Source organism: Barbus barbus (assembly GCF_936440315.1).
Source record: "Barbus barbus genome assembly, chromosome: 9".
NCBI classification, from domain to species: Eukaryota; Metazoa; Chordata; class Actinopteri; order Cypriniformes; family Cyprinidae; genus Barbus; species Barbus barbus.
In genome coordinates, this window is record NC_136737.1 from 9,231,691 (window position 1) to 9,250,872 (window position 19,182).

At 38.8% G+C, this 19,182-nt stretch overlaps 1 protein-coding gene across 1 annotated transcript in view; it reads left to right on the forward strand.

Moving 5' to 3' along the window:
* Positions 1 to 19,182, forward strand: part of LOC306875003 (uncharacterized protein) — a 262,032-nt gene that overhangs the window by 241,813 nt on the left and 1,037 nt on the right. Inside the window, exons 2-12 of the mRNA XM_079425355.1 lie at positions 13,994 to 14,110; positions 15,023 to 15,166; positions 15,258 to 15,395; positions 15,475 to 15,618; positions 15,705 to 15,842; positions 15,924 to 16,067; positions 16,161 to 16,304; positions 16,391 to 16,528; positions 18,586 to 18,726; positions 18,812 to 18,952; positions 19,036 to 19,179. Of these exons, the coding sequence (XP_079281481.1) occupies positions 13,994 to 14,110; positions 15,023 to 15,166; positions 15,258 to 15,395; positions 15,475 to 15,618; positions 15,705 to 15,842; positions 15,924 to 16,067; positions 16,161 to 16,304; positions 16,391 to 16,528; positions 18,586 to 18,726; positions 18,812 to 18,952; positions 19,036 to 19,179 (1,533 nt within the window). The remainder of the gene's footprint in view (positions 1 to 13,993; positions 14,111 to 15,022; positions 15,167 to 15,257; positions 15,396 to 15,474; positions 15,619 to 15,704; positions 15,843 to 15,923; positions 16,068 to 16,160; positions 16,305 to 16,390; positions 16,529 to 18,585; positions 18,727 to 18,811; positions 18,953 to 19,035; positions 19,180 to 19,182) is intronic.

Consider the following 19,182-nt stretch of genomic DNA (forward strand, 5'->3'; position numbering starts at 1 on the left):
TCTCCCACCTCTGGAATTTGGAGGTACTTGCGTTGCCTGTTTTAGGGGAAATGGGTTGCTGATTGGCTGGAACTCTAGTAGTCATTTTGGCGAAACTTGACTCCGAACGCAACTTTCATCGGAAAAGAGAAGAAACCAAATTGAAGTGAAATTTAACGAGACTAGATTGCGTATCTCCTCATGGCTTTTAGAGGAGCAGGTGGCATGTAAGCCATAGCACGCTGAAAAGAGCTTTAAGAACTTGAAGGCAAAAAGCATAATTTTGGTGTCCTGAGTTTTTAAACTCTGCTGTTGGACACATCCCAAGTAGGGCTGGGCGATATGTGCCAAAAGCTAAACGAAACGGCGCCACTTAATTGAATTGTGCCACACGGGCCGTGCATCTGCTGAGATCGACTCTGTTTCTCCTGTTTGGCTAGTTTAAAATCACAGTGCAACAAGACGGTCAGAAGGCTTTTCAATTGCATAAGTCATGGCTTAACTGTAGTAAAGCTCCCTGCGCCATGGTATTGTGGCAGAAATGTGGGATATTCACATTAGAATTTTATTACAGGAGTAATAATGGTATATAATTATAGTATGTTAAGATTAAGCTATAGCATGCATTCATTTATACTGAATAGTTTTTACTGTTTATCATACAAATGGGCTACCTAAAAATCATAGTTATATTTTTACCATGGTATTGAGGTGCTATACGTGTGGTTTTAACTGTTTATGATCTAAATGTATGCTATTGCTACTAAGGGAGACAAATACTTTGGTTTTAGGTACTTACTAGATTGATAGAGAAATTAATGGTCTGGTTTCACTTTGGAGCAAAAATCTGGCTTTATTCTTTAAAGAAAGATTTGACATTGTCATAATTATCTATGGTTTTTTTTTTTTTTTTTCCTTCCCCATATCACCCAGCTCTAATCCCAAGTGGTTTCTTGACAAATTAGACATTGTCTTGGCTCAGGGTGTTGCTATGTTTCTCCACCCAATACGTAAACTGACATGTTATCTTATTAGTCACATGGTCTGGATTTTCACCAGACATTTAATTGGCAAAGTAGTGCAGCTAAAAAAAACTAACAAAACATGACATCAGATGAGGACACTGACAGGGAGAGAGAGAGCAGCAGACCTAAAAAGAAACCAAAAAGAGTCCCATGCCCCACAGCAGTTCCTCACAAAATATCAGGATATTTCATATATAGACACCCCCCCCCCCCACACACACACACCGCTTTTTTCCTCCCCATTGCAGTGATTGAGTCATTGAGTCATCACCTGGTTTCTGTGTTTAACAAAAGCCTGGAGTGTGTCCGATGAGATTCCTTGGAAAAGGATTGTGTAAAGAGTTGTGTACCTATAACATTGACTGTCCGAACGATAAGTGCTGCTGCAGTAAATGTGGACGTGAATGTACACCTCCATTTATAGGCGTTATATTGATGCTTTTGTCCCCAACACTTTTTTTAATTTTTTTTTTTTATGGTAAAGTACCTGAATTTGACCCATATCACCATTTCAAGGACATGACTTTTCAAACTCTGGATTAAGAATACTTGTTCTAAAAGTAAACCTTGTGGTTCATGCTTTGAGTGTTTTATGTTTGAATGCCTCTAAATGAACAGACTAATTCTCTATCCATGCAGTGATGCCTGGTCTATGTCTCAAACCAAATGAGTGCTGATAACCCTTCCCATGATGATCAATATCCTGCCGGACCGAAGTGTTGCCCAACCACCTGTGGCCATGCATGCAGCTAACCATGCCAATTTAACAATTGGAAAGTCCAATTTGGCTTTTTTGCATACCATACTTGGTCTTCTACATTCATGAAATAAATGTCATTGTTTAGCAAAGTGTGTGTATGGTTGAATGGACGCTTTCTCCAGGAGCTTGGCAGCAAAAGTAGTGGGCCAGTCTTGAATGGAATTACAAAGCTATCAGAAATTTAAACCAACACTAATGCGAGAAATTTAGTATTTGTGTAAATATTGGATTGAATAGTTTTGGAAACACTTTCAGTATTTAGGGAGTCTAAATGTGTCTCTAAAGACTCTAGATTTGGGGATTTTTTTTTTTTTTTTTTTTTTTTTTTTTTTTAATTATACATAAATCTAGTGCTGATGATGACTGTAAAAGTAACTGATACTTTTGACTTATCCCCTTTCTTAAAATATGGTTTAAAGACTGAAGTGTATAATTTTATAAAAATGATTTTATAGGAGTTTGAGAACCTGTCTCTGAACTATTTATTTTTAAAAAGCAGTCCTATTAATGTTACATTGCGCTTTTTTTTTTTTTTTTTTTTTTTTTTTTAAACACTAAGTGATGGGCTACTCCCTAAAAAAGTAACTAACCCTGCACCCTCTGACTATGAGCAGACTGGCAAATTTGTGGCCGTGAGATCCACGTAAATTGGCTGGCATGTGGCATTGTTTCCCTGCTGAAATAGTAATTGACAGTAAGGTGGTCCCCTGAAAGATCAAATATCCAAATTAATGCACAACTAATTTTGAGGTGCTCTAAATTTAAACATTCATTGAAATTGGGTTTAGAATAAATTGCCAGTGAAGTCAGAATTTAATTCAGTGATTCAGAAGCAGCAGACAAGACATGCCCACGCCATTGGATTCTGTCGTTGGACCAGTGGGATATATTCTTGTATATTTAAGGGGAGAAACTGCAGGCAAAAAATTAAAGTTTTTCATGTAATTGTCAATTTTGGTCTTTTTGGATTTTCATTAAGTGCTTTTTCAGACTAGTGGGAAATAACATTCAAAAGACACTTAAGTGTTTCTTTTATAGCACTTTATTTGTCAATAGATTTCAATTACAATACACATTTTATAGCTGTTTTCTAAAAAAAAATAAAAAATTCCCCAGCACTGAGCCATAAATTTCCACTTCAGAAGCACTTACACCAAACATTACATTTTTATTATTGTCTATATTCTGAAGGTTTTACAGAGGGATCTGTTCATATATAATTTGCTTGGTTATATACAGCATGTTAGTTCCCCAAAACATGTGAAAATATATTGTTTTCTGGCTGTTTAAAGTATTTTCTGAATTATGGAGTGACAAAAAGAGAGACCCAAAATTCCCTCTGTAAAAACTATGTAAAAAATAAAAATAAACACAAACTTGAAACGGACTTCATCCAGTGTTTAGATTTTTGTACTAGAAATGTATGCAAATTAGCGCATATTTCATTAAATAATGCCACATTTGCATATTTAAACAACATTTTAGAGCACTTGTAATGCAAAAAATGTTTGCAATTATCAATGTAATAAATCAACTGGATAAATCAGTTAATTTTTTTTTATTTTATTTTTTATATAACCTATTCACCTGCAGTGTCTCACCCAAATAATATATATATATATATATATTTATGTCATTCCAAACATGTATGACTTTCTTCTGTGGAAACATTAGACAAGATATTGATAAATGTCTCGGCATCTCTGATTGGTTGCCAACATTATTCAGAATATATTTTTATGTTCCACAGACAAAAGAAAGTACAGTTTTGAAACAATATGAGGGTAATTAAAAATGACAGAATTTTTATTTTTGGCATTTAGTGCTTTTATCTCAGCAACTTCAAATAGTTTTGAAAGCAAAATTAAAGTTTACTATCTAAATTACATCAGATATTGCCTCATAAAATCTCTATGAAAGTAAGAGATTTGGGAAGTACTCCGTTATTTATATTTGGGACAGAGATTCAGGGAGGTTTAGGAAAGAAAATTTGGGAACAGGAAAGAGGACGTTTTAAGTTTAAGAATGTGTATCAGACATTGTTCATTAAACAAATGTCTGCATAGAATAGGGAAACCTATCAGGGCCCATTCTGGGGATTATAAAAGTGAGAGTGTTCTGTGGTTTTGGATGCACCATCAGTGGTACAGCCCCCTTTTTGTGGATTTTTCCGGTTGTGAACTGAAGGTAGGTGTAGTAGCTGGAAGCTGCAAATTTGCGTATAGATATATAGGATGGTAGTGATGGTGTAATGAAGCTTTTCGAAGCTCCGAGGCTTTCCCCTCAACTGTATCGTAAAAAGGTTTTTGTAGTCTTTGGTAAACATTTCTTTAATCTTGATAATTATGAAAGAATGGGCTGCCATCAGTCAGGATGTGGCCCATAGATGATTGACAGCATGCCAGGGCGAATTGCAGAGGTCTTGAAAAAGAAGGGTCAACACTGCAAATACTGAGTTTTTGCATAAGCCTAATGTGAAAAGCAGTCTTTGTGAAAATTAACAAGCTATTTGTGTTGTTCTCAACATTTTTGGCCACGACTGTAGGCTATATCATAGCCCTATGCTGATTAAATATTCTGTTGAAATCACAACCTTGTTTCAGCATTAGTTGCGGGTGCCAAAGTGATTTTGAACCAACATCAATTTGTAACATTAATTCAATTCAATTAGCGTTTATGCATTAACACTGACTTAATGTTTCAACAATTTCTTGCTATCTGGGAGCGTATAGAGAGTGTATAGCGTGAAATAAAGTAAGCGAGAGAATATTTAAAAAAACATTAAATCCCCGGGAATTGCACTCCTGGAGAGGAGAGGTTAGGAGAGGGAAGTGTAGCTGCTCTATATAAAGATGTCTATCAATGCAAGCAAGAGTTATTTGGTCAGTACTTGTCTTTTGAATATCTAGGGATTGTGCTGAAAGGTGCTCCACGCATTTTGTTTATCATTATTTACAGTTCTCCAATATACTCTACAGCCTTTGTTGAAGAGTTCACAGAAATGTTGTTAAAGATTTCCTCAGAGTTTGACTGTTTTGCTATTGCAAGGGATTTTAATATTCACATAGATAATGCAGAAATCAAAACTACAAAAAAAAAAAAAAGAAGATAACCGTTTTAAACACTTTTGATCTGATTCAGCATGTGCATGGACCCACACACAATCGTGGACACACTCTAGATTTACTCATCAGTAGAGGTCTAAAAATCTCATCTGTTGTTAAGGATGTAGCACTATCTGATCACTTCTGTATTTTTTACATATTGATCTCTGCTACCACTGAATCTAGATCGGTCTCTGTCAGAAAGAGATGCATTAACGAGAACACTAGTGTGCTATTTATGAAGGCTATATCTTTAATAGTTCAAGCACAACTTTTGAAAGTGATGTGACATGTGGCCAAGTATGGTAACCCATACTCGGAATTTGTGCTCTGCATTTATCCCATCCTAAGTGCACACACACACCGTGAACACACACCCGGAGCAGTGGGCAGCCATTTTTGCTGTGGCGCCTGGGGAGCAGTTGGGGGTTCAGTGCCTTGCTCAAGGGCACCTCAGTCATGGTATTGAGGGTGGAGAGAGTGCTGGTTATTCACTCCCCCCACCTACAATTCCAGACCTGAGACTCAAACCCGCAACCTTTGGGATACAAGTCCGAGTTTGGGATACCATTAGGCCACGACTTAACACCAAGCATTTCTGCAGACTCTGTTGATCTTATCCTTGATTCCTTTAACTCAAAAGTTAAGAATGTTATTGATGATATTTCTCCTGAAGAAGTCAGTAAGAAGACTGGCAGACAGAAATCACCTTGAAAAAAATCAACAGCAGTTCAGAGTATGAAAAGACAATGCAGAAAAGCTGAACGGATGTGGCGGGAGACGAAACTCAAAATTCTATATAGCATCAATAGGGCCTTTCACACCGCAGGAACCTTTTCATAGTACCCGAACTAATTGTGGATCTACCCACTTTTTGGCGTGTTCGCACCGCGGGAGCTATAGGAACGGTTTTAGTTCCAGGAACTCCGTTTGGAGGAACTAAATTAGCTCCTACTTCAGAGTAGGGTCTAAAACAGTTCTAGGAACTATCCGTGACGTTAGTGTACGTTGATTGGCTAAATGCGTACGAAAATGCCCTCACCTGCCATGATTTAAAACACCGTGTAAACATGTAAAACGTGCATGTAAACTGCATTTACCTGAAGTTTGCTTCCTTCTTTTCAGAAGATCAATAATATAAGGAAGGCGATTAGCACATCCTCAAGTTATGCAGAGTTACTCAGTCCTTACACTGGCTTCCAGTTATATTTAGTATTGATTTCAAAGTACTCTTACTCGTTTATAAATCACTCAATGGCCTAGGACCTAAATACATTGCAGATATGCTCACTGAATATAAACCTAACAGACCACTCAGATCATTAGGATCGAGTCAGTTAAGGGTTTACACAAAAGGGGGAGTCCACTTTTAGCTATTTTGCTGGCCGCAGTTGGAACCAGCTTCCAGAAGAGATCAGATGTGCTAAAACATTAGCCACATTTAAATCCAGACTCAAAACTCATCTGTTTAGCTGTGCATTGAATGAACACTGTACTAAGTCTGAACTGATCAATTTTTAAATCATTTTCAAAGTTTTTAAATTCCTTCTTTTACTGTTGTGATTATTTTTTTATGCTTATTTTACTTTATTTCATGTAAAGCACTTTGAATTACCATTGTGTATGAAATGTGCTATATAAATAAACTTGCCTTGCCTTGCCTTACTGGAACCAACTGTGTTTAAGTGAATACTTCGCAAGCAGGAATTTTGACCTTTTTTTCTGTTTTAAAATTCCAAGGGCCATTTAGCCATCTTAGAAGAAAAAGACAACTTTGTCTACAACAATCTTATTTATTAACACCATTTATTAAAAACATGAACTAGGATGACTTTTAATTGTTGTTCAGTCCTCCTGTCAAAATGCTCCCACTCACTGGTAAAAAAAACTAAAGTTGGGTAGTTGTAAAAAGAAATGGTTATTTGTGAATAATGGCAGGATGTCATGTTTGACCACATTTTCCTTTATAGTATCGTTACAGTACCTTATGCAAATGACAGGTCCTTGCAGAAATTTCTCCTCAGCCTCCAGGATGGACAGATTTTCAACAAAAGCAAGGGCACAGATAATGGACTACCAGAGAAAGAATTGAGATTGATCACACATCCCAAGTAGCCAAGTATCATTTCACATGTTTAGCTTTTTACAACAAAATGAAAAGTGTCTCTTGCAGAGCTCAGCTAACACATGAGACCAACCTCTGGAAAAAGTACATTCGTGATGAATTTGATCTCGTCACGGTGGGTGTGCTGTCCAGAACTGAAGTCAGGTGAGAGTGGATTGCATCTTCAATGTATAACGGCACAGGTGACTTGGCGGAATGCTTGGAAAAAGTGTAAAGCCACTTTGAATTCTTTTGGCCACTGCCTTGCCTTTCAAAAGAAAGAAAACATTTTAATATATTGACCCCCCCAATACGACAACTCTAGTTACTGACAATTTCATCTGTGCTTTGTTACCTCGGTTTGGTCAGTTATTTCCATTGGCAAAGAAGAGACTTCAAGAAAGAAAGAACAAACTGAGATGTTCAGAAACTAGTACACATAACCCTCTGTCTCAAACTGCTCAATAAGACCACCACTCCCTGACTGTAGGAATGTCAAGCTAACAGAAATTGAAATGTTACAGCATTAGTATGCAGGTCTTATTGTTAGAACTCAATGACCAGCAATAAAGTACAACAACGTTATGGCAACCTTTTAATGAAGAAAATAGAAAAGCTCACCTGAGGGAAATTGACTGGAGTGTTCAGCCCGGTGTAGAGGGCATACTGTCAACGTTATATGCCATAGGAACGTGGCAATCATCTCTTAGCTGTGGACATAACGATGTCTCTGTGCTGGTCATCTACAAAACCAGGCTTTGATTACTATACAGGGAGACTAGAAGGACGATCTCTCTTCAGAGTGGCTTCTGTACCTGTAGGGATGCATATAAAAGTGTTATGACAATCCATTTCACATTTGCATTATCTTTGCCTTATGTTGGGGTAAAATCACCCTCTGTAAAACCAGCATAAAAGAACAATCCCTCCAAACTACAATGTTTAATAATTACAATATTCTTATGAGCTACACCATGTAAATTCTTACACATAACAGATAATGATCTGGGCCGGTGGCTTGTGTTCATGCATGGAACACAAGGGCATCCTTCATGAAAGCATTATCCTAAAAAACACAAATGACACCTTTTATTTTACTTCTGACTTATGGTAGATGACAACTAATATGATTTATGCATTCAATACTCACTGGAAAGTACCCGGTTAGCTATTACCTTTTTAGTCAGTAGCCATTTGCTTGCCATAAATAAAATAAAAATTTCAGATACAGGGTCACAAATAAACAGTTTTATAAAATGATAAATTCTACATTTCAGTCTTTAAACCTTATTTAAGACAAGGGATGAGTCAAAAATATCAGTTGTTGTTATGAGCCATTCCACCACATTTATGTCCCCAGGATATTATATGTATAAAAATGCATGACAATTAACTCTAAAATCCATTTTATTATTAAGCAAAGTGTCCCGCACATTAAGCTAAATGCAAATTTAAAATGTTTAATTAAAAACATGAATAAAAACTACCTAGAACACTAAAAAATAGCATTTGTTGCATGCCCCCACTCTCTATCTCTGAACTTTACCATGAAATATAATGATTAAAATCCTTCAGAAATCGTATTTCTTTTGCATTGTTGTGTGACGTTATATCAAATCTATGCTTTAAAAAAAAAAGATTTCATGAGAAAAAAATTTTTTATCTAATATTTTAAATAAAATAAACATTTTATTCATGTCCCCGGGTTTTCACTCAGTCCTGTTACTCTAACACATTCCCTCCTCTAAAAAACTTTTCACAAGACACATTTTCAACAGGAAGTTGCATCATCTAGATCTTCTGAAGGCAATGGCAAGACCAAAAGTAAGTCCTCTCATTTTATTTTCTGTATATTTGATGATATTGCAACTATGTCTGAGAAGGTCAATCTCAACATACTGTCCTGTTACCTAAATAATTTGTTAGATGTTATTTGTTTATTTTTAAGATACAAATGTTTGGTAAATCACTAGAATTTGCTCAGTATCCTCATGCTATTAGAAAGTATGCTATGTAGCTATATTTCATGTGTTTGCTAATTTTATGCTAAAAACTCAGTCCTGTTACCTTCAGTCCTGTTACTAAAATAAACCATAACAGGACTGAGTAACAGTAACAGGAGTGAGTGGCATCCTCCGGTGTATTGATTTATTAGTGTAAATATTAGTTTATGTAATACGATTTACTTGATTTTTTTAAGTTTTACAGTTACCGTTACTTAAGTTGTAGACGTATCAGTTTTTCAATGTGAATACCATGCTTACAGGGAGCCAATCCACCACTAAGTGCTGCAGAAAGGCAGCGACTCTATCGCGCCCGACGCGATGCAGACCCAGAGAGGAGACAGAAATATTTAGAGAAGGAAGGTGAATAATACAGGAAGGACCTCAAGTCAGGCAGGAAGAAACTTATCAATGACCTCAGTAAGAGAGAAAAGGGCAGACGTCGCAGAAAGTGGAGGGAGAATTACCATAGCATCAAAGACAGGAAAGAAGCCCTCCAGCCCCTTGTCACCCCTCCACACAGCCCCCAGTTATCACCAGAGCAAGCTGTACATCCACAACCAAGCACTTCCAGGTCTACTTCATGAAACACTCATGTGCCAAAGACAATGTGCTAGAAGGGTTAAGGTTAATGAAAATAGACATGATTACATTACACGATGTCCCGGTTTCACAGACAGGGTTTAGATTAAGTCAGGATCAGACCTTAGTTCAATTAGGGCATTTAAGTAGCTTTTATAAATGTGCGTTTGGTAAAAACATTACTGGTGTGCATCTTGAGACAAAACAATGACACTGACATATTTTAAGATATGCTTTCATTTAAAACAGCTCAAACATGCATTTTAGTCTGGGACTACCTTAAGCCTGTCTGTCAAACCGGATGTATGAATTTAGCCATCAGATCATAGTGATTAATTTAACAATGTTATAGTACATTTTCCTGACTATTACAATGTGTAATTTATTATGGTGTGTGTGTTTTTAGGCAACACAATCAAGGGCAGAGAAGAATCCGAAAAACAGAAAAAAGCTTCATAAACAAATTCAAGAGCTAAAGGTTCTGTTGAAAAAAGAAAACAAAAAAACTAGTGGTGTCAAAATTAGCGCGTTAACGCATGCTATTAATTATTTTTAGATTAACGCGTTAAAAATATTAACGCAAAATAACGCAGGGGCGGGGCTAGGGTTGGCCACCCCATTCGCAACTGCTGCCTCTGTCTCTTTTTTTCTTGCAAAGGATTGCGTTTATTTAGATGCAGAATGTCTTTATGACCACATGAAACGGGAGAAGTTTCAGACACGTGCTCTATACGTCGCCTCCACACCAGACGCGAGTCAAACAAGCGCGTAAAAGATAATGTGCTTGTAGCGCGCACTCTTCAAATACAGGCACATAGGTGCCGCTGCGCGCTGTAGTCTATATCATTTCATATCATACAGCGAAAGAAACTACGTGCATGCAATGTCGTAGTTATGCCGTCAGTTAAGGCATGAAGTTACCAAAAAGGCGATTAAAGCTGCCTTAAACTGTGTGCATGCATGCAATAGCCTATGTTATATATGCGTCACATTTAAGTACATGTCTCTGAAATGGTTTTAAAAACTGTCCTGAGGCACCCTAGCACTGTCTCCCTCATCTAAAATACCCAATTCAACTCATCCGCTCATTAGTTGAGACTTTAAGACCTGAAGTGAGTCAAAAAATGTAAAGAGATTTGTGAGAAAATAAGATGCATGTCAGATCCCCATCACCTTCAGCAGCAGCAGCTTTTAAAGCAATAGCAGGCAAATAAGTTAATAACCAGCTGCTGTGATGTCTATTAATCCAAGAACAAAAGAAAAAAAGAGCAAATCAATAACTTTTATAGTTTTAAGGGGTTCATCTATATTTAATTTAGAATTTAGTGTTTGGTAAGTATTCATTTTCTGTATATTTCTGCTGAAGGGCACAGGTAGCTAAATATATCATTTATTATAATGGGTTCATGTGAAGATTGTTTTAAGTTCACTTAAATTAGACGTTAAGTCTAATAAATGTTAAAATTGATAGCTCTCAATTATACTGTAATGCTGAATGGCTACAGTCAATGGTTAAATATTCAGGGGGCAAAACGTTTTTTATAGAGACATCAGTAGTATTGATATCAGTGATGCTGGCCTTCAATCAGGAAAAAGATACCATTAAAGAAATATAAAAATATATACTGTCTTTATGTTGTTTGTACAGTGTACATTTGAAGATTGTTTATTTAAAAACTTGAATGTTAGGTGGGGTTAAGCGTGATTAATCACGATTAATTTTAGAAAAATGTGTGATTAATTAGTTAATTTTTTTAATCGATTGACAGCCCTAAAAAAAACACAAAAGTACAAGAAAAGACTCCAGCGCTTTAAAAAGAAAAATGCATCTCCACGCACAAAGGTAAACAAACAGTTGAGACAGCTTCCAAGTGTGGCCATTCGGAGGACTCTTTTGTTTCATGAAGCTCTGGTGGAGGACATCCGAAACAAGTACAAAAATGCACGGGGGGAGAGGTAAAAACAAATCATTTCAAAAGTGATAACAGGAAAAGTTCTGAAAAAGCAAAAATATGTATTTTTCATATCTCCTGACCACCAGGTGGCACAGCGCCGAAACACTGCAGGTGGCCTCAGGTCATAGTTATTATAACACACACCAAGTTTTGTGTCAATACGCCAAAGCTTTGCAGAGATATAGCCTCAGATCCATTTTTGCGTGCTTTTCAGCAAATTCATTAGGGTGGTATTCGAGAACGCTTGGACGAATCGACTTGAATTCCATAACTTTTTGCCTCCATGGTCTGTAGATGCTCTGAGCCAATTTGTTGAGGTCCGTTGTATGCAAAAGATTGGGGTCAACCGGTTTTTCTGGCCAGCCCGCGAAGACATCCTTTGGTACTTGTTTGAGGACATTGTGTGTATTATCCCACCCGCAAGGCCAGTCACAGGTCGTCACATGGAAATCGAAAGAGAAGTCTGTGCCAAACTAGAGACAGCTTTTTAGAAGGGGCCAGGCAAGTTTGTTTTCTTGAATTTAGCGCAATTCTAGCTAAAACACTGTTGGATGTAGTTTTTGCAACTGAACATGTTTTGTTTTGTACATGAAGATGGAGAAAACCCAGGAGCCAGAAACACCCATGGGATGCTGATGGCATGCTGATACACCCGCCACACTATCTCCGTTCTCTCTCTCTCTCTCTCCTTCTTTCACTCCTTTGTTCACTTTCATCTTCTTGGCTGTGACAAACAAGCACATTCCTTCAGAAATCTCTATCTCACACACACACACACACACACACACACACAGACTTGTTTCACTATCCTTGTGGGGATTTCCATAGGCGTAATGGTTTTTCTACTATACAGACCGTATATTCTATTGTCCTACACCAACTCTACACCTAAACTTAGCCCTCACAGGAGACTTTTAGATTTTCAAAAAAATTCATTCTGTGTGATTTATAAGCTTGTTTGCTCGTGGGGACCTCAATTTAGGTCCCCACCGTTACACAAGTCCCCATGAGTCTGTGTGCATTCAGGTTTAAGTCCCCACCGGTATATAAAAACAGAAAACACACACACAAACACACACACCGGAATGTCCGGATACATTCCTGTTACGTTCATTCCTGTTATGCAATTTTCATTCCTGTTATTAAATTGTTTTTCTCTAAAAAATAAAGTTAAACCACTGATTTTCTCAATTGTGTTATGTTTATCATTTATCCAACAGTTTAATTAATTATATGATAAAAACATTTATAAATTTTGTGTGCATATATTGAGGGTGGTGATGGCGCAGTGGATAAGACACATGCCTTTGGTGTTCGAGACCCGGGTTCGAATCCACTGTGAGACACCAATGTGTCCCTGATCAAGACACTTAACCCCTAGTTGCTCCAGAGGCGTGCGACCTCTGACATATATAGCAATTGTAAGTCGCTTTGGATAAAAGCGTCAGCTAAATGAATAAATGTAAAATGTATTGTGATTTTTAGTGACAAATGTCAAATATTTAAACATGCAACCTACCATTTCTTTAAAATCAACACTTTTGTTAGAAATTAGTTGCCTTTTTTTTAAAAAAAACATACTTTTTAAAAGACACCTTATTTTTGGTAACAGGACTGAGAAAAATGCATCCATCTCCCACTTTAAAACCTTGTAAAAAATGAAATAAAGTTACCTGAGATTGACCAATGTACATTTTGAATAGTGGAATGTGTGTGTTATTAGATTCAGTGTTGAAAAAAGATAATAAGATTAGTCATCGGGACTAGATTAAAAAAACAGTCAACAAATCGGAAGTCTTCAGAGATAGCAACTGACTCGCTAAATACTGAACGTTCTCAAAACTATATTAAACCAAGATTTACACAAATAATATATTTATCTCGCATTAATGTTAGTTATATAGTTATATAGCCATTGACTTTAACAGCAAATGGCGTAATGCGCGTGCGAGTCGAAATTCGGCACAACAGCTGCCCAATCCGAAAAACCCGTAATCAAGCACACCTGAACAGCGCTAATCAGGGTCTTCAATATTAGGCTACAAACCTGTACGCATGTGAGTTTCGGGGTTTGAGTTGGAGCTTCTTGGATCTCTGAAGCACCAATTCAGCGCGGTTTCCTCTGAGAGATAATAACAGGTGGAGAGGATGACAGCTCGGGTGTGCTGCTCGTTGACTGCTGCTTTGTTGTGTCTCTCTGTACAATTGAGCACAATAGACGCCAGACGTGTCAAAAGTGAGGTCTTTTAACTTCATTATACAGCGCGAGGAAACGTCAAATATGACTGGCATATGTCTGAAGATAAATATAGATGCAGTACAGAATCTGTATTTAAACTACATCATCATACAAAGTTTAACTTCAACTGGACATCTGTTATATGTTGGTGTAGTTTACGTAACCTAAAAAAAAAGTTTAGTTGTCTAAATCGTGTGTGTAAAACACAACGACCGTGGGCTCTATTTCTTTTTTGTTTACAGTAAAGGGAACCTTATGTTTGGATAAAGGGTGGTTACCAGCAAGGCCGTCCTTTTCTGATGTGGGGCCCGGTGCGACCGCACCAGTAGCACTGCCCAGAGGGTGGCCCTGGTTACCAGGTATGTCTGCCATTACTGCTGAACTCTTTAAATCTTCCAAGTAATTTGCACTTTACCTGTTTAACAACTCTTTAGCGTGAGAGCTGATTAACTTGGGCTATAATATTAACGTAAGTACTACCTTACAAGCCACTTGTTCAAGCCAGATGGGTTTAATGTGTTCTGTCTGGTTTGCTACAAACTTGTTACTATTGATTCTTGTGTATGAGAAATTCTTAATGTAACTCTAAACAAGTGGTGCAATAACATTTAAGTGGCTCATTGGCTTGTAGTGCTACTTCACACTTTGTGCTATATACCATCTATTTATACCTCTTTATATCTAATTATTTGACTATAACAGCAGTGTATATGAACATAGGGCCTCATTCATGAAACGAGCAGAATTAGTATTCTGTTGTAAAGCCTTTCTGATGTAAAATTTCAAATTCAAGAAAATGTTAGTTGGTACGGTGCATATAACATTTCATGTTAATATCACTAGTTCTTTAATTTATTTTTTTAACCCTTTCCCCAACTAAACTAAGTTTGAGAACCCTTAAATAACTATACAGGGGCTTAATGAGGTCTTTGGGGTGGTTAAGGTACTGCTATATAATATCTCAACACCTCTGCCATACAAAGAAATGAAGAATCTTAGTGTCTTTTTGCTGTAGCGATGTGGGGCTGTGTTTACGCCCTGCTTTCAATGAGTTTCAATTAATGGTGGATGCTAGATGTCTTCCAGAAGAAACTGGTTTTCACTCAAAGTGCTATTAACTTTCACACAAAACTGCAAGCAACACATTTAAACTAAAAAAAAAGGGCCATCTCCCTAAAATTTCAAGAATTAAATTTATTTAAAGTTAATTATTCACCCCCTTGCAGTGATTGAGTCATTTCAGTGATCTGGTTTCTCACGTGTTTGTATAGCAGAAAAGCCAGGAGTGTGTCCAAGCCAAGTGCTGCGAATAGGAGGCGTGTGTGCTGAGATGTGTTTCCATGACCGTAACTGTCCTGATGATCTGAAATGCTGCAGCAATGGATGTGGACATCAGTGTATGGCTCCATATAGAGGTATTTAATATGGCAATGTGTGGGTCAGTTTTATTTTCAAGTGCAGCGAGGTGTTTAGTGATGAGGTTTCTATCACGTGTTTGTATAACAGAAAAGCCAGGAGTTTGTCCTAGCCAAGCGCTCGGAATAGGAGTGTGTGCCGAGATGTGTTCCCATGATGGTGAGTGTCCGAACGATGAGAAGTGCTGCAGCAATGGATGTGGACATCAGTGCACGGCTCTATCTATAGGTATGTTATACTAACGCATTGGTCATATTTCTTTTCTCCATTGTCATTCAGCATCTTGGTTTACCTGTTGTTTTTATAGCAGAAAAGCCAGGAGTTTGTCCAAGCATCAACCTCAGATTTTGTGTTATGAGTGAGAATCGCTGTTCCCATGACAGTAACTGTCCAAATGATGAGAAGTGCTGCAGCAATGGATGTGGACGTCAGTGTATGGCTCCATATAAAGGTATGTTATATTAGTGTCTCGTTGTTTCACTTCAAATGCAGTGAGTCATTCAGTGATCAGGTTTCTACCATCTGTTTGTATAACAGAAAAGCCAGGAGATTGTCCTAGCCAAGCGCTCGGAATAGGAATGTGTGCAGAGATGTGTTCCAATGATGGTGACTGTCCGAATGGTGAGAAGTGCTGCAGCAATGGATGTGGACATCAGTGCACGGCTCCATCTATAGGTATGTTCTACTAATGCATTGGTCATATTTCTTTTCTCCATTGTGTCATTCAGCATCTTGGTTTACCTGTTGTTTTTATAGCAGAAAAGCCAGGAGTTTGTCCAAGCATCAACCTCAGATTTTGTGTTATGAGTGAGAATCACTGTTCCCATGACAGTAACTGTCCAAATGATGAGAAGTGCTGCAGCAATGGATGTGGACATCAGTGTATGGCTGTATATAAAGGTATGCTACACTAATGCTATTGTCAGATTTTTATTTTTTTTCCCCATTACAGTGAGTCCATTCAGTGATCTGGTTTCCCTGTTTGTATAACAGAAAAGCCAGGAGTGTGTCCAAGCAATAACCGAGTAACAATTTGTGTTGTGCGTGAGAATCACTGTTTCCATGACAGTAACTGTCCGAATGATGAGAAGTGCTGCAGCAATGGATGTGGACGTCAGTGTATGGCTCCATATAAAGGTATGTTATATTAGTGTTTCGTTGTTTCACTTCAAATGCAGTGAGTCATTCAGTGGTCAGGTTTCTACCATCTGTTTGTATAACAGAAAAGCCAGGAGTGTGTCCAAGCAAAGCCCTCGGAATAGGAGTGTGTGCAGAGATGTGTTCCAATGATGGTGACTGTCCGAATGATGAGAAGTGCTGCAGCAATGGATGTGGTCATCAGTGTACGGCTCTATCTATAGGTATGATATACTAATGCATTGGATTTTTATTTTTTTTTTCTCTCCATTGCAGTGTCAATGAGACTGGTTCACTGCCAAACTCTGACAGCTCCGTCAGGCCGAAGAAGATGCTCATAGAAAGGGGGACAAAGTCTTGTACAAACAGGCCAAATACACACTGGAAAAGGAGATCAGAGTGGCAAAGAGGAGTTATTCTGACAAGCTCAGGAACAAATTCTCTTCCAGTGATCCTGCTTCAGTGTGGTTAGGATTGAAGGACATCACCAGCTACAAAACACTACCCCGCAGCACTCTGGAGAATCAACACCTGGCAGACGACTTAAACGAGTTCTTTTGTCGTTTTGAACGATCATCCCACACCCGCCCAGAACACCCCTCCACACAACCATTCACACCTCCAGCAACCCCTCTCTCCCCCACACCTACAATTCAAATCAGCGAAGATGATGTGTGCCAGGTCTTCAGGAAGAACAAAAGAAGGAAAGCACCTGGTCCAGATGGTGTGTCACCAGCCTGCCTGAAAATCTGTGCTGAGCAGCTGGCCCCCATCTTCACACAGATCTTCAACAGATCACTGGAGCTGTGTGAAGTCCCCTCATGCTTCAAACGCTCCACCATCCCCGTCCCAAAGAAACCCCAAATTACTGGACTTAATGACTACAGACCTGTGGCCCTAACGTCTGTAGCCATGAAATAATTTGAAAGACTGGTTTTGGCTTATCTGAAGGACACCACTGGACCCCCTGCAGTTTGCCTACAGAGCAAACAGGTCTGTGGATGATGCAGTCAACATGGGACTGCATTACACACCGCAACACCAAGACAGACCAGGGACTTATGTGAGGATCCTGCTTGTGGACTTCAGCTCTGCTTTTAACACCATTATCCCGGAAACCCTTCAAAATAAACTAACTCCGCTCTCCGTCCCCACCTCCGTCTGCCAGTGGATCAACAGCTGACAGACAGCAGTTAGTAAAGCTTGGCAAATTCACATCCAGCACTCAAACCATCAGCACTGGAGCTCCTCAGGGCTGCGTTCTCTCCCCACTGCTCTTCTCGCTCTACACCAACGACTGCACATCTAAAGACCCCTCTGTCAAGCTCCTGAAGTTTGCAGATGACACCACACTGATTGGCCTCATCCAGGACGGTGACGAGTCTGCTTACAGACAGGAGGTTAAGGAGCTGGCTGTCTGGTGCAGTCTCAACAACCTGGAGCTTAACACGCCCAAAACTGTGGAGATGATGAACCCCCCTGCTCTCCCCCCACTCACCATCATGAACAGCACTGTGACTGCAATGGAGTCATTCAGATTCCTGAGCACCACCATCTCTCAGGACCTGAAGTGGACCATTCACACTGACTCTATTGTGAAAAAGGACCAGCAGAGGATGTACTTCCTTCGCCAGCTGAGGAAGTTCAACCTGCCACAGGACTTACTGAAACAGTTCTACTCCGCCATCATTGAATCCATCTTCTGCACCTCAATAACTGTCTGGTTCAGCTCAGCTACCAAATCTGACCTCAGAAGACTACGGAGAGTAGTCCGGACTGCTGAGCGAATCATTGGTACAACCCTCCCCACTCTCCAAGAACTGTACTTATCCAGAGTGAGCAAAAGGGCTGGCAAAAATCACTCTGGACCCCTCACATCCAGCACACAACCTCTTTGAACTGTTACCGTCTGGTCGACGCTACAGAGCTCTGTGCACCAGAACGACCAGACACAGGAACAGTTTCTTCCCTCAGTCAATATATCTCATGAACACTCGATAATAAACGTGGAACACACAACTAATTAATTTATCCATTCACCACACTCTCTTTTATTCTCATTTCTAATTTGTACATACTTGCATAGTCGCCTATATTATATTGTTTCTCTTTTTTGCTGCTTTGTACATTGGTTATTGTCTGTTTTTATTACCTGTGTCCTGTTACTGTCTTTCTGTTGCACTGTGGAGCTTCTGTCACTACAACAAATTCCTTGTATGTGTAAACATACTTGGCCAATAAAGCTCATTCATTCAGCATTTTTGGTTTCCCTGTTTAACAGATAAGCCAGGAGTGTGTCCAAGCAGCAACTTCAGATTTTGTTTCATGAGTGAGAATCACTGTTTCCATGACCGTAACTGTCCTGATGATCTGAAATGCTGCAACAATGGATGTGGTCATCAGTGTATGGCTCCATATAAAGGTATTAATATGACAATGTGAGTAAGTTGGTTTTTTTTCAAATGGGAGGTGTTTAATAATGTTTCTATGCTGTGTTTGTATAACAGAAAAGCCAGGAGTTTGTCCAAGCAATACCCTCAGTATAAGAGGAGTTTGTGCGGAGTTGTGTTCCCATGATGGTGACTGTCCGAACGATGAGAAGTGCTGCAGCAATGGATGTGGACATCAGTGTACGGCTCCATCTTTAGGTATGTTATACTAATGCATTTTATTTTATTTTTTCTCCATTGCTGTGCAATTCAGCATTTTGGTTTCCCTGCTGTTTTTATAGCAGAAAAGCCAGGAGTGTGTCCAAGCAACAACCTCAGGTTTTGTTTCATGAGTGAGAATCACTGTTCCCATGACAGTAACTGTCCGAACGATGAGAAGTGCTGCAGCAATGGATGTGGACGTCAGTGTACGGCTCCATCTTTAGGTA